At 48.9% G+C, this 15631-nt stretch overlaps 1 protein-coding gene across 3 annotated transcripts in view; it reads left to right on the plus strand.

Moving 5' to 3' along the window:
• The window catches only part of LOC119379424 (transcription elongation regulator 1), a 417021-nt gene that overhangs the window by 198712 nt on the left and 202678 nt on the right, over positions 1–15631 (plus strand). For all 3 annotated transcript variants that reach the window (XM_037648731.2, XM_049411976.1, XM_037648732.2), the window contains exon 8: positions 14212–14369. In XM_037648731.2, coding sequence (XP_037504659.1) covers positions 14212–14369 — 158 coding nt within the window. The remainder of the gene's footprint in view (positions 1–14211; positions 14370–15631) is intronic.

A 15631-nucleotide genomic window follows, 5' to 3' on the forward strand; every position in this document is an offset into this window, starting at 1 on the left:
CTGCCGTGGCCTTTGGCAGCGCTGCTCAATATGTCTCCATCCGCGTCGCGTCGTCTGCTCCAACGTTTATAGAACCAGGTCAGTTGCAAAACTGAGCGATGTTGCGCGGCGCCGCCGCCATCAGCGACAGATGTGGCGCTGCTGTCGCAACAGGATTCACTCGCTCCGCTCTCTTCAGCCGGCGTCGCATCGCGTCAGTATCCGTGGAGGCTGCTTTCTGCGCGAACAGCTTGGCGTTTTCTGTTGTGCTTCGGATATGCTGCGTGTCTTTACCACGCCGACATGTTCTGTTCCGAGACACCCCGACAATTCTTTTGTGCCTAGGGTTACCAACTCTTCAATGAAGGGAGTCGGGACGGGGGGGGTAGGTGTCCATTGTTTCGCCCTCTTCAGCTGGCTACGTGCTGCTCGCAACACTTCCTCTTGCTGGAGAATGTATCCGTAAAAGTTGTCGCGTTTCGCACAGAAGTTCAGACGAAGTAACTGAAGCCCTTCGCAGCCACCACTAGCCACCGCAACATTGCTTCGTGCGTGCTATTCGTGAGAACTTTGTGTTCTGGAGCGTGACGCGCGTTGTCGGGCGTGCGTTGGATCACATAAAAAGTTCTAACTGGACAGTACGGAATAAATCCGGGACATATAGCTGTCCAGACAGGGACGGCTCGCAGCGCTGTATAAAAAGTCGGGACAGACCCGCGAAATACGAGACTGTTGGTAACCTATTTGCGCCCCGCGTGACCTTGACCAGTGAGCGCGACGTGGGATCGCGTCATTCCTCGTATGGACAAGAAACTGTCCGACATGTCACTTGTATGTGATGTGCACATTCATGAGGAAGACATCCTTAAGACGTTCACTCACACGGTCAACGATAAGAGTTAAGGTTGAAATCGCCAGCGGAAAGGAGCCTCGTCGAAGATTGCATCCCAAAGATATTCCCGAACTTGCCTTGATTTGAGTGATTCTAAAATTTTGCTGTAAATAATTTTTTACAGTTAATTAGAGCTGTCTTGATAAGGTTTAATGCCTGAGATTGTAAATAAGTTGTGCCGTTTGTGTGCGTCACACCATACATGCAATATCTGAAAAATTGTTTCTCTGCATTGCGTGCGAAAAATAAATACAATTTTTCTTTCTGTAGCAGGACTGAAATTGTGGCGTGCAGTACACACACGGCGATTTTACCACTCAATAATTACAAGTAACGACAGCCGCGGTACAGAGTGAAAACTCCTCACTTCAAAAAAGTGAAAGTGAAGAATTATCGAAAAAAAAATAGTGCGAAAAACTACGGAGCACCAGAAAAGGATTACACAAACAACAGCGCTGACTTACAACAAAGATTTATTCGTTAACACCACGCAATACTTGCACAGTCCAAAACGAAAAGATATAAGTACCAACACGCCCAAGCATCCGCTTTAGCTAAATAATTACGCTACGAGAATGCGCCATATGGTTAATTTCTTATAGGGTAATGGACAGACTTGTATGCTATGCTATGAAGCGTCAGTTATCTTGGACAGTCTTGAAAGCCATAGCTTTACTGACTTTGCCTTACCGCGCTGCTAAATATTACTCAGTTTTACATTGCAGCGGCAGCGCAACGAAAAATCACGATAATATACAGTCGGCGAGTAAACAACTGAGCCCTTTCTGAACGGCTGCCCCGGCGTTTGCCACGCAGACTACACGTTTTCGTCTGCTAGCGGAAGCTTGTTGCGCCGCCAGCGCCACCAAACCGGAAGCTGTCCCGGCACCGCGCGACGGGTTGGCTGACGCGGGGAGTTTTGCAACTTACCTGGTTCTATAAACGTTGGTCTGCTCGGCGTTCCCATAGCGTCTGCGCGCACACGAGTAATAGCGAGCAGACGGCGCAGACGGCAGTGCCGGAAAAGTAAACATGGCGGCACCTGTGGATGTAGTTTCCTTCCGCCTCGAATTTATCACGTCGTTGTCCTGCGCTGTGTGGCCCGTAAGTTCAAAACCTACGCATTTATTTGCTTTATATTCGCGTCCTGAAGCTTCGAGAGCGATGTACTCGTCGGTATTTGGAGTATTTCCAAGATTCATTCTCAAGTTGTCCGAGACGAGGCTTAGCAGGCATAGCTAAATAAACACAGCCGATCGCAATAATAAAGACAAAGCATACCTGACGTTTCTTCTCCAGTGTGAGCTGACACAAAGCGATGTCCGATTTTGCCATTTATTTATTGCTGTGAGGACAGTGGGCGAGTAGCAAGCGCGAGTTCAGATCGAAGCGGGGTGTCGCGTCTGCATGGGTGCTGCCATGTTGGCTTCTAACCCCAGCTACTGGCGGTTGCTAATACAAAAATTAAAGACATAGACCATAAATACGACGCAAATTAAACATATCCCTTATCATTGTGGCTTGGTACGTACCAAACAAACGCAAATGTCTCAACGTTTTCAACTCTGAGGCGATTACATGTAGAACTATGTTTTGCTGCGCAAGCATGTGACTTGCTTACACCCTGCAGCAACCAGCTGGTGTAGTACGGCCACGGCCGCTTCGCTGGCCCAATGCGTTGGCTGGGGCAAATGGCTGGGGGAAGGCCAGTTACGATCACGTGATCAAACATGGCAGTGCCCGTGCGCCGCTGCGGAAAATCGTCTATAGCTGCGAGGGACCTACCTTTTCCCGAGCGGCGTGTCAAAGCTCGCCATTGCCAGCTGCGACGTGCTCGCGGTTCCCCCTCGTTGTACCGTCCGTGCGGGAAGCCCGTTGCTTCCCCGTGTCCCGGGAACGGACGTTGTGCTGTGTGTTGGGGTGCCGCCAAAGGCAAATAAAGTATTTGTGGGTGTGTGTTTATATCAAACACTGTGTTTTTGTCGCACGGCGCTCAACACCTTTGCTAGCTGAGCGCGCGTGGAGCGTTGCGCTACACGTGAGCAGGCGACGGTAAACGCGGCCCTGTGGCTCGCTAAGCCTGAACTCGCGGTGGTCTTCGACTCCGGTGAGTATCGAGGCTACCACACTGGCGCCCAACGCGGTATCAAAGGCTCATTAAGCCTTTGATTAGACTTAGCCGAGTCAGCATGCCTTAGCGAATCAAACTCTCCGTGTTACCCGCGTTATGTCTGCTAGGCGTGAGTTTTGTCCGCTGTCGTTTTTAGCAGATACTGCTTTGCTCGAGAACAGGGCCAGTGCCCCCTTCGAGCTGCATAATCCATCACCCTCCCCTGTCACAACCCCCAGTATGACGTGAGGCGCTATGTACCAGCTCCCACTAGAGATGTAGCGTGTTTTGGGAACGGGACCACAGCCCAACCCGAACAGTGCACATGGGCAAATTGGACTGCTACTGCTTCCTTTGGAATGCACGGCAGTTCCATGTCACATCGCTCCAAATCGGCTCCCAACGGAGCTTACGGAACGCAGTTCAGAAACGTGGCCACAGCCATTGTTGACTTTTGCCCGCTGGCTGCTACGCAGACAAGCAGCCAAGCTCACTTCGAGCACGCACCTGTACCGCTAGCCCCAAGTGGCTTAGCGATGTCATGTGAAGCTGCCTCAAGTGGCGGCTGTCAACGGCAACAAGCGTTCCCCGAGAACGGTGCAATGGCCGGTATCCTTTTTGAAACCACGCCGCTTATCGAGCTCGGAGACAGTTCCCCATCGCTCGACCGCCTCGTTAATGCACCGACAGCTTCCTTTGAAGCGGGTGCACAGACGCTGCTGCAAAACGCCGCCAAAATGATCCAGGCGCTCACAGGGGCAGTCTCTTGCTATCATGTTGGCCGTTCCGACCTACAGCGGATACGGTGATCTGCAAAGTGCAAGAGATTACCTGGACTCTCTCACACGTTACCAGAGAGCCATGGGTCTAGACGATCACGAGGTGCTCGGACGCGTCGTCCCAGCTTCACTGACTGACACAGCGGCTAGGTGGTATCGGCTTTCAGGCTACCGAGCAGCAACCCTCGACGGCCTTCCTGCGCGAATTCTTACCCGCTGACTACAAGAGTAGAATGCGGCGTGAGCTCGAGCTCTGCACACAAGCTCCTGATGAGTCGCTTCAGGAGTACATACGCGCGATAGAAGACCTTTTCTCTATCGCTGAGCCCAAAGCTTCGAACGAGGAACGCGTCGAACGGGTGATCAGACAGGCGCATCCGACCTTTTCAGCGTACCTGCGCGGCAGTCGCTTCTGAGATTTAGAGGAATTGGCCGCCGAGGCAAAGCGCATTCAAGGCGACATTCTCGTCGCGCGCGCCTATTGCCCGCCACCACCAGCCAGCGAGGCCCTTGAACCGCGCTGCGCGTGGGGAGGGGCCGTAACCTTTCCCCAACTGCAACAGCCTGCCGGAGCTGCCTTTGCCGCTCCCGCTGGAAGCGGGCGCACTTGGGAATTGAGCGATCGAGCTTTAGATCCTTACACGTACGTGAGGCGCGCAGCCTGTGCTGCGTCGCAACTCGACACGCGCCAACAGGGACGCAATTCCGACCCAGCGCATCGCTGAGGGTGACGCTCGTCATAACAGGTCCTTTGATCAACAGGCGAACTGACCCCTGCCGCTCGAAGCTGCTCCGTCTCGGGAAAGGGACCACGATGGAGTGCGCTGCTTCCGCTGCCGCAAATGAGGGCACATAGCGAGGAAGTGCACCGTATCTAGGCCTCCTGTGAGGCAGGGAAACGGGAGAGCGGGTCGTTCGTGAAGGCACGAGCGGCCGAACCCTTACTTCTCCCCTCTGCGTACCGGGCAAGCAGGCGTGCTGGTGCGCACGCGCCGTTTATTTCCGTGATCATTGCCGGCCGCGAATTTTCCGCGCTGCTGGACACGGGCGCGAGCGCTTCGTTGTTTGGCGAACAGGTGTTGTCCCACTTGCAGAAGCACTCGGCGCACTTGCGGGACTGCCGAACGACATTCACCCTTGCGAGAGGCGTGGCCCAGTCGGCTGGCGCCGCAAGGTTGACGGTCAGATGGGGAGATCGAATAAGACGCACGATTTTCGTTCATCTTCCAGGGCTCAGTGTTCCTGTGATTCTCGGTCGGGACTTTCTCCTAAAAACCGTTATCGTTGTGGACATTGCGAATGGAGGCTATCGCGACGGACCTTTTTCCCAGCTGAAGATGTGTGAAGGCCGAATTTCGGAAGCGACTTGTGCAGCGCCTTCTCATTAACATACGACTGAAGCTGCCCACGGAGGTCAACATCCGTCAAGCTGCAGAAATGCTGACAGGGTCGTGGTGGAACGTCAAGGCAAGCACCATTAGCAACTGCTGGCGAAAGGCAGGTCTTCTCGAGACTTCGTTTACGCCGCAAGACTGCGAGCCTATGCCACGAGACTGCGATGGCGAAGCGGAGCTCGACCCAGAGCTTTGGAATGAGCTTACCGAGAAGCTCCCGGTAGACGCTGCGGTAACCTTCGAGGATTACGTAGACAGTGACTGCACAGCGGCTACGTCCGCAGAGCTCACCTGCGATGAAATCGTGAGTCAAATGCGTGAGCAAGATTGCTGTAGCAGTGACGAAGACGACGCTGGAGATGCAGAGTCTGGGACAACGGAAGAGACTATTTCCAGCTCGGATGTTGCGGTGTTCCTTGAGAAGACCCGATCGGACCTCGGGTGCTGCAAGGATTTACCTGAAGACATCCTTAGGAAGGTTGCGGACGTGGAGGCATACATGCACAAGCGCCTGCTTTCTACTTGCCAGAAGAAGATAACAGACTTTTTTTAAGCAGTAAATTGTTTCCACTCGGTGCCCAGTGTTTTTGTTCATTGTTTATGCCCGAACACGTGCACCTCCCACAAACGTACGTTATTTTCGCTGTTGTGTTACATTACCGACATCACTTTTCAGTACTACAATATTTCAGAATAACGAATTAAATTTGGCGGTCCCGTGAAGTTCATTGTAACGAGATTCTACTGTAATTCTTATTGCAATAAAAGCCCAAAGCAGTAAACTGCTAAATTATACCACTGATCTTAAGGCCTACTGCTATGTAACTTCAATTCTTGTGCAATCACATTCTTTTTGTTGTTTTTTTTCTTCAAGTTTTTATGAAGTGAACCTAGTTTGCAGAACCTTTTTTTCAGTCACTTTGTGCTTTTCTTACTCGGGCAAAAAAAGTCACATAGTACAGTAGAACCTCGTTGATATGTTTCCGAAAAAAAAAAAAAATGCGGGAAATAAACGTATGATCCGGGAAAACGTACGATCCGAATCCAGTAAAAATTGAGGCTGACAAGGCCATATTGAGGTGCAAGGGCAAAAAACATTTATTTCTCAAAAAACATGGAGGGACTCTTCGATTTTCGAACTCCTGGCATCTCGCTGGCTGCCACAGGTCAGCCAGCTAGTTCCGGTCCTGACCGAAAATAATGTCGTGGTCACGTGTATTGAAATCCCGAGACAACTTGAATATTGCAAAATCGAACTCTGGGACAACCAGCCTAAACGTAAGGAAACGCTACTGCTGTGTCAGCAGACGAAGCTTTGTGCTGCATGAGCATCGGTTCTTTCTGCATTGCCGCTTGGAAATATGGGGCTAGGTTTGCCGAAGAGCAGAAGTGATATTGCTGAGCATACGCATTTGGGATATGATCGCGTACGTTTGCAAGATCACATGTGACTCGCCCGGTCCGTGAAGAAAACTGTCGCCCCTCTAAAGCTTAACAAGCTCAACTCTTCGCAGTGCACGGAACAATCGCGGTACAACACGATATGCGAAATCTCGCGCGAGTGATAAGCGTCCCCGAAAGCGACAGCTGCTCGCGGCTATCGCATACTATGTCGCACACTCGCGCTGATCAGTTTGCGTTCTGTCTTCAGACATGCGCTGGTATGTCGCCGCCACTCGTAATCGCACCATCTTGCACCGCGGAACGGGCTTTAAAAGATAACGCCCGGCATAATGGCAACCGAAGGTGAAGTTCCCAAGCGCCCGCACTGCAATCTGTCGAGTCCTCACAAAGATAGCGGCGAGCGCACATCGCCTCGTTTTGGCGTCTGATAACCAGAAACCTCCCAGATATCATCCAGAACAAATATTTTCTGGCAGCTTCTGACGTCCCGCTGGTAGGCAGAATTGCCGAGCCAGTGAAATGCGAACGCCGACTGGAATTGCGCCGGGCAGAGCAACCCAAAAATGAATGCGGTCCCGGAGAAAAGTGTGGGGAAATTATCGGCCATATTGACAGGCACAATGGTGGCATTGCTATGGTTACGGGTTGCGGCGTATTGTGCAGTGGTGGCGACGTGGCGACGGCATGTGCGTTTCCGCGGCAAGCCGTATGAAGATTTTGACGGCCAGTGTCGCCACCTGCCTTTGGGTCGGTGTGTGGTTGACAGGGAGCGGCGATCGAGCTATTCGGACAAGACATGGAAGGGATGATCGAGCAATTCGGAAGAGACGCGGAGGGGGGAAAGGCACTGCGGAGAAGCTGCCGTCGCCGCGCGGCGGCTGTCTGCTACTTCGCGCTTCACAAGTACACAAGAGGGCCCTTTTTGTACAGCTGAATGAGAGTTTCAGAGTACAAAACGTATCATACGTCCACAGTTTTCCGCGGTGCTGAACGTTGCTGCCGAATAATCGTATTTTCCGGGAACGTATTAACCGGAACGTATTACACACGGCTGTATTGGGTTATTTTTAATTTTCGCAATTTCAAGCGTAGGAGCCGGGAAATCGTACTAAGCGGGAACGTATCAACGAGGTTCTACTTTATTTAAAGAGGTAGTATAGTTCATACCTGGGGACCTGGGGATACTTTCTCCAAAGGCTGCTTCAGTGTTATGTCTATCCTAGGCCAATTCACATATGTACTTGTCCCCCCAAGTTGCTACAAATCTGTTTTTCAAGCTCCTGAGATGATATAAAAAATTCTGCTAACTGCTCCAAATCAGGGTTTTTCTGCTCCAAAACCGAAATTTTGCTGCTCCAAAAACCGCTCCCAAATCAATTTCAGCCGTCTCATCCCTGAATATCTGAGGCGTTTTTTTTTTCTCGAAATGAGTCAAATCCGTCCAAACAGAATTTGAGAAAACTGCAAAAATTGCTATGCAAACTAAATACAACGCTGTCAAAGCTATCTATATGTTTTACATGTCGGCTAGGGGAAGTTTCTGGCCACAATCAATTAAAAAATATGCAGCGGATTTTTTACGTAGCGAATTTTTGTCGTTTTCGCAAATTTTGTTTGGATGGATTTGACTCATTTAGAAAAAAAACGCCTCATCTGTTCTGTCACTTAAGTAGCCATCGCCATTACCATAATTTCTAAAGTACACTTCTTTTTCTCATGTAGCAGTGCACTGCCGAAGTGACATTCTGAAGGCGTACCGTATTTACTCGATTCTACCGCGCCCTCGATTGTAACACGCACCTGTTTTCTGTGACCAAAAAAAAAAAGTAATGTAATGCGCACCCATTTTTCATAAGAGAAAAGAACAAAAAGAGTCTGTAGGAGTCAAACTTCGCACATTCAGGAGAACAAGTATTTGGGTTTTAAAGAACTTAAGGTTCACAAAAGTAAAACACAAAGTCAAAAAGTGGGCCTTGCCGCTATAACTGTCACCACTACTGCAGTACCACTACGGCGGCGATACGAGTCGCGTAATGGATCAGTCCTCGTCGCTGTCAACGCTCTTCAATTTTGGGAAACCGGCCCTGCTTTGGTCCACTGAAACCTTTTCGTGAAGCTTTGCTGTAAAAAGTCTTCTGCTTCTGTTTGCGCCAGTCTTGTACGCACGTTTCGGGAACTCCGAACGACCGTGATGCGGCTCGATTTCCGTCCGTCTCTGCACATGTAATAACTATTCTTGCACTCGTCGTGCACTCGTCGAGTATTTCGAGTCGCCGTTGATGCAAGCGCAGAACGGGATGACATTCTCCTCAGCACACGAGAAATGGCTAAAGAAGCTAGAGAGGCTTGAAGCCTCTCTAAAATGGCCAAGGCGCGTAGGAGGCGGCCATTTTGAAATGCCGATGGCAATATAATAACCGAGTTCGCTTTTTTTTTTTTCGGTACTTGATTCTAACGCGCGTGCGATTTTTGGACTCGTTTTACCGGAATAAAGGTGCGCGTTAGATTCGAGTGAATACGGTAAGTGCACTCGCTCAAATGACACTAAATTTGCCATTGTGACCGGGGTATTACCGTAAAAACCGGAATACAGGTTGGACCGGAATATAGGTCGAACCCCCCACTTCTAACTACTGAAAATCAAGAAAAAAAAAAGGGACATGGAATAGCCAAAGTATCAGAAGGCGCGCGCCTTTGCAATTTCAAATGGTGAACAGTGAAACAAATGCTATTTCAAATGGTGAACAGTGAAAATGCCATTTATGTACATGTAAGCTCCACATGGCAGAAAGCCAGAAGATGGGCTCAAGCATTATCTTCGTAAAACGTCACAACCGTCTTGACAGCATTAATCTGGATGCACCTTGAGCAATCGCGACGTGAGTGCAGCTTTCGGTTAAACTGTGCAATCTTCGTTTCCAATTCTAGATACACTGCAGTCTGGCACTGAAACAGTTTTCTTCTGATCGCTCTGTGTCGTGTGATCCTTCAGCGTCCACCAGTAGTGAATGCTTCTGTGGTGAACTTGATGTGACCGCTGATCATAGCCAACACTTGCCGTGCTGTGCCGCTGTAACCAGAACTGCCGGCATCGCAGGAAGCAACAAAGAAACAGTATCCAGCGAGATTGGAAGAGCGAGAGCACCTGTGCAAAGATAAACTTTCAGTTATTGCTTGTGATTCACGGCTCCGGCTAGCATCCCAACACACCTTTCACACACTTCAGACCAGATTTCTTCATGCCTTCACGAACTCGATCACTGTTTTCTTCAACGCTATGGTGAACTGTCGTCGGCCACTGGTCAAGAACAAAAAAATAAAAGCGCCTCGGAGCCCAAATAGATTCACAAGACAACAAAAACGCAAAATGAGATTGCCTATGGCACAAGGCTGGTGGTAAACAAAGCAATGCCGATGATTGCGATGACGATGGAGGCGGTTGACTTCAGTTGCGCATAGTGGCCAGACTTGTGAGGTTTTTCTGCCAATGACCGGTATATAAGAGGGGGTCGACATTTTAGGGCTGTTTTTTAAAAAAAAAAATTCGACCTATATTCCAATTTTTACGGTAACTTCGATGTCTACCATCCTTACTATCCACCATGGCGTCCAACTCCAGCTATCTGCAGGGATGCACCGAGCTGCGCCGAATCCGCAATATTGGTCAAAATTGCGCCACGCTGCGCCAAATCGCGCCAGGTAACCGCAAAATTTTTTCGGTTCCGCTAGTTTTAGCCTGGTTTTAGCGCGGAACGAAGCCCGCATTGGCGATCTAATGTTGGAAGAGGCACCTTCATCCAATCCAATCCGATCCAGTGGTGCTTGACTCAAGCATGACGTTAATCTGTTCTGGCTGGTTTGCTGGTGGGCCGATGGGCCTAAATGAAGATTTTACTGCTGGTTCAAACGCTGCTCTACAAGGTCATTCAACACGAGCAAAGGTCAGCAGCCATTTAATGGGGAAGCACCGTGTAAAGAAAGTTAACTGGCAAACAGGCTGTTTGACACGTGCTGCAAATCTTAGTGGGGATGTCGTTATTGTTAGGTGGAGTCCGGTTCAACACTGCCTTTGTTCAACTAGCAGTGCTCGCGTGCATGAATTCGCGGGTTGTATATACAGCAAAGTCTTTTTAATTGTACTGACGAGTAAAGTGTTGTTTAGAGAAGTACTACACACGAAAACCTTGACCGCCTTCGCCGAACGTGTTCGTCAAGGTACTTGCTCCCTTCAACTCACGGTTAGGCCAACACCACAATGTGCCGAAAAAGGCCTTCCACTTTTTGGGAAATGTGGGCATTGGTCTACTAATGATTTTGACTTCGACTCGAGTGCGGTCACCGCTTTGCTGGCACGAAGGTTTGATGGCAGGTACTAATGAGCACGCCAGTGTGAGTTATCGCCGGCAACCTTAACACGATCAGGATCTTTATATCTGCTCGGTAGCACGTGTGGCATAGTGCTTTTGGTACTACTGTCAATATATTGCATGCATTTTATGTGCGACGGACCCAAACATGCCGCTGGCTGCTGCCTCCCGAGCGGCGACACAGATTGCGTGTTGCTTGCAGAAATGAAAGCAGCTCACCATTGCTGCGTTTACCCAACGAAATCTTTGCCGTATCCCTACACACGGTCACGAGCGGAGCGGGTAGGAATACTCCTCGGAAAAGCTGTCGCACGGTAGAGCACGCGACCGACCTCGCTGTGACGGCGTCAGCTTTGTTGGTGACACGCTGCACAAATCTAGGAAGGGTCCGGCTCTACTCGGCGACAGGCACTGCGTACAATGAAAGGATGCAGATTTTGTCTTAGACGTTGCATGGCATGACACACCGGACTTAGACTTTTCTCTTGAACTATATATACATATGGTGCCTCTCTTTAAAATGGACTTTCTCCTCATAGATTTTCTTCTTAACAGGGCGGAACACAAAATTCAGCGCATCGGTGCTGAATGAAGTGGACTGCAACAATGACGTGATCAGCCGGTGGTGTAGGCCAGGTGTAAAGGACCTTGGTGCAAAACCTTGGTGCAAATTCAGCATGCACAAGGCCTTACTGGTTTCCGCAGAATTCATTGGTCTTATTCAGCATGTTATGCGCTGAAAACATGATTGTGGTGACATCGAAAGATTTGCATATATATATTTTCTGTTACTGTTCCAAAAGCAAGCTTTGTTTGTGAAGCTGCTCCAAATTTGGAATTTTGTGCTCTAAAACGGAGTTTTTTTTTTCCCATAACCTGCTCCAAAAGCAAAAGTTTCCTGCTCCAAAAATTGCTCCAAATCCTATTTTGGCTGTTGCACCCCTGTATCTGCTATTACTGTTGATATCGTGGCCACATAGCATATTTCTGTTGCAAACATCAGCAAGTTGAACGTCGCGTACATTGCACAAACGGGACGACTTTTCTACTGGGGCCCCTTTCCAGCACTGTAGTTACGCTCTGCTTCCAGGCCTCTTTCCATCCCATCACCTGCAACATCCAAGACTCAGGGGTGGAAGTGCTGCGCCATTTGCGCCACACTGTGTCAATCCACTTCTGCTGCGCCATCCTGCTCAAAAATGCATTATTGCGCTGAAACTGCTCCCAAGCGGTCTTTAGTGCTTTATGTGCTGCTGACACCCACGACATAGTGTGCCCATGCAAGCTCCTATCATTATCATCACCTGGTGCCTCTTCGTGATGTTGGTGACGATGCGAAAAAATTGCAGTTTTGCCGCAAGGGCAAAGCAATGAATGCGTTAGCAACAAATTGGAATATTATATGAAGTAAGGCTAGCAGCTGACTCTTTTGGATCCAATCTCGAGTAACTCTACAAAATGCTGGCTTGAGAGAATATGGCTGCTCCAGGGACTGAAGCGGTTTTTGTGCTGTCCGTCCTCTAAATGCGAATTGTCTTCTGATGTCTGTTGAGATAGCAGACGTGCCAGTGCTCGCAACCGTACCCTTATGAGCAAAGTTTGTAGTTGCTGCTCAAGCAACGCAGCTCCACCAGCTCCACCCGTCCACCAGCACCTGTTGCACCAGCGCCTGTCCATGCGCCTCTTTGCTAGTCCTTGGTCATTCCCCGTCATCCTAGTTGTGAAAAATGTGGCTCCATGTAGTTTTGTTTAGATTACCTGGCACTCAACAAGATCATGCACAAGGATGTATACCCTATGCCACGCATAGAAGACCCCTTGGACTCCCTGCAGGGTGCCAAGTATGTTTTAGAGTCTTGATGTACGATCGAGCTACTGGCAGATACCTATGCGTGAGGACTATAAAGAAAAAACAGTGTTTTCAATGCCGAATGGCATTACAACATTAACAGCTGTTCATTTGACACACATGTCAGTGTTGTACTGTTGGTTGGCTGGAATGACTTTGCAACATGTGCACCGTGTTCATTCAGCTGCTTCGTTTAATAAAAAAAAAAAAAAGTTGCAGTTTCTCTGCAAGGGCGAAGCAATAAATGCGGTATCAACATATTAGAATGTGATACAAAGTAAGGCCAGCAGCCAACTCCTGTAGCATCCTACCTGGTATAACTGAGCAAAACAGTGGCGTAAGGAAATGCAGGTGAAGTGACCTTTGTGCTGTTTATGGCTTGAACACAAAAGTTGCGATGAGAGCAGAACACATAGAAAGGTATGAGCCGTCTGCTGATCCCTTCTAAAGAAAAGGTGCTTGGGACCTCGGACGACCACGCCCGGCCGTCCAGTGCACGTTTGCTGCCGGAGCTACGCAACACCCTCCGGCACTATTCCATACGCCTTTTGCGCGATGGAGATGGCCGGTGTGTTTCATCTCTGCTGGAGCTGAAACCGTCGGTAGCCTTTGCACTCTTTCACTTGCACACAAATCATATGACGTGTGGGGCATTCTTATTGGTTTGGACTTTACAGGGAACATGACGGCAATGGGAACAATGCGCCGGAAGTGTCCATATAGTTACTATCGCAATACTAAATTCTAGGGATGGCCGAATATTCGAGTGCTTCACATATTTAAACAAATATTACAGTATCCGAATTTGCTTCGACTCGAATTTCAATTTCGAACTATTCAAAGTGAACGAATAGGCGCTTTTTTTTTAATGCATGTAACCCCCCTGGAAAAGTGGTTCCATCTTTCCAGGGGGTTATTTTAACCTATCCAAGGTAAATCCGCTCTGCCGCGAAGCCACACTTCAAGGTTAAGCATGCATACTTCTGCGTCTCGATTATTCTATTATTTTTTTAAGTTCAAAAGCTTGTCTATGGGCTTATATGCACTAAGCATAGCAGATTTTAAAATGCAACGTATTTTACTGCTTATAACTTCCACCATACTACTATTCAAATCCTGCTACTATTCGAAATTGCTTACACTTTGCTTCGAACCAAAAAAGTGGCATTCGCACAAGCCTTGTTCGAATTCTTGAAAATATTGTGCAAGTAAGTTTGCCCATGACCAAATTGCTCATTTTTTTTTATAAATACGAGATTTAAACTATTCGGACTATTAGATTCGAAATTATTCGACCAAATCGCTCTTTGCATCAAATTTGCTTTGAACCTCAAATTTACTAGTCGCCCACTTTTACTAAATTGTTTAAATACAGTTAAGTTGGTTATTGTGTGGGTGCACAGTTTGGAGTAGCATGATGTGATGCTTTCTTTGCAGAGGCTCTTGCAGCTGCTGGCAAGGCGTCCGATGGCAGTGGCTCTGGAAATGCAGATGCTGCTAAGTCTGGACCCAACTCTGCTACTGGGGAGCCTCGAATTGCAGCAGACTCTGGTACTGCTGATACTACACTGACAGAAAAACCTACCGGCTCTAAGGTAACAGCGGTTCATCCTTTTTTGTGTATGTAAAGGGCACTTGCAGAAAGCAGATGCCACAGGCCTTCTGTCAGCTTCACGGGAAAAAAAAGAACCAGACAGAAGGCTGTAAAAGCAACCACATGTAATTGAATTCGCATAACACATTGTATATCTGTTTGTGTAGTACCATTCTGCAGAGTTCAAATGGAATTCTTTTCTACTATAGGGCGACCTCTTGAATCTTGCAGCAGCTGAAAAGGCAACATTGACCTTGCCGTGAAAGGTGGACAAAGTTCTCATTGATATTTTTTAATACCTGAAAAAAATGTGCGAAAAGAGAAAACATATTCTGAGGAATCCTAGAAAAAAATCGCCCGCATCTTCCCACGGGGGGAACTCGAGTAAATGCGTCGCAGAGTGGTGGGGGTATCGCGTGAATGTTCCATAATTGGGTATGGTTTGGGAATGCCTAATTGTTACACGATGCGCACACCAAGTACGACTTGAACGGCTCCAGCGTGCACGAAGTTCCGGGTCCGCAGCTCGCTTCAAACGCTTGCGTTCAGCGTCGTATGCTCGTCTCTTCGCAGCCTTGTCTTCTGCGTTGCTTGCTGTTGTTGACGCTGACGACGGTGAGGGTGGGGTAACGTTGCCTTCAACGAGTGGTGGGACGCTGATTGAAGGTACTGTTGCTCAAGCAAAGCGTCAAGTCAAGCGAAAGGTCAATCAAGTCAAGTCAAGCAAAGCGTCAAGTCAAGCGAAAGCCAAGTAAATACGCCCTTGACTGAATTCCGAACGCGCGCTGCGCCGCTTATATACACACCGCCCGCGTTCGATCGAGAGGAGGGAGGGAGGGAGGGAGAGGAGAGGCCTGCTGCCGGCACGAGACGAGCCGAGCATGCGCAGTGGGGGTGTGGACAGCGCCACCATTGCCGCAGGTGTGACTGAGAAATGCTCCGCATTTAAAAGGCGAAATCAGCTGCAACGAAATGCCTGCAGAAAGCAGTGCTTGTTGCTTGTGGAACCACATTTAAATATGTAAAGGAAGCTGTAATCTAGTTGTCTTCGTGGAGGTGCCTGGTCATTGCTTAAAAATATTTTTAAAAAGAAAGGGGGGGGGGGTAGGAACAAACCACCCCTCTCCCCCTGTTCCACCAGAGATCTTTTTATTTCTGTGGGAAGAAAACTGGGAGAAGGTGAGACCGCACTCGCCCTTATGGTAAATCTCCTGGACTCCGTTTCCTTGAACTTGGCCGGTATGCCATAGAATCTTTCTATAG

This window comes from Rhipicephalus sanguineus, chromosome 1 (assembly GCF_013339695.2).
Source record: "Rhipicephalus sanguineus isolate Rsan-2018 chromosome 1, BIME_Rsan_1.4, whole genome shotgun sequence".
Lineage (NCBI taxonomy): Eukaryota > Metazoa > Arthropoda > Arachnida > Ixodida > Ixodidae > Rhipicephalus > Rhipicephalus sanguineus.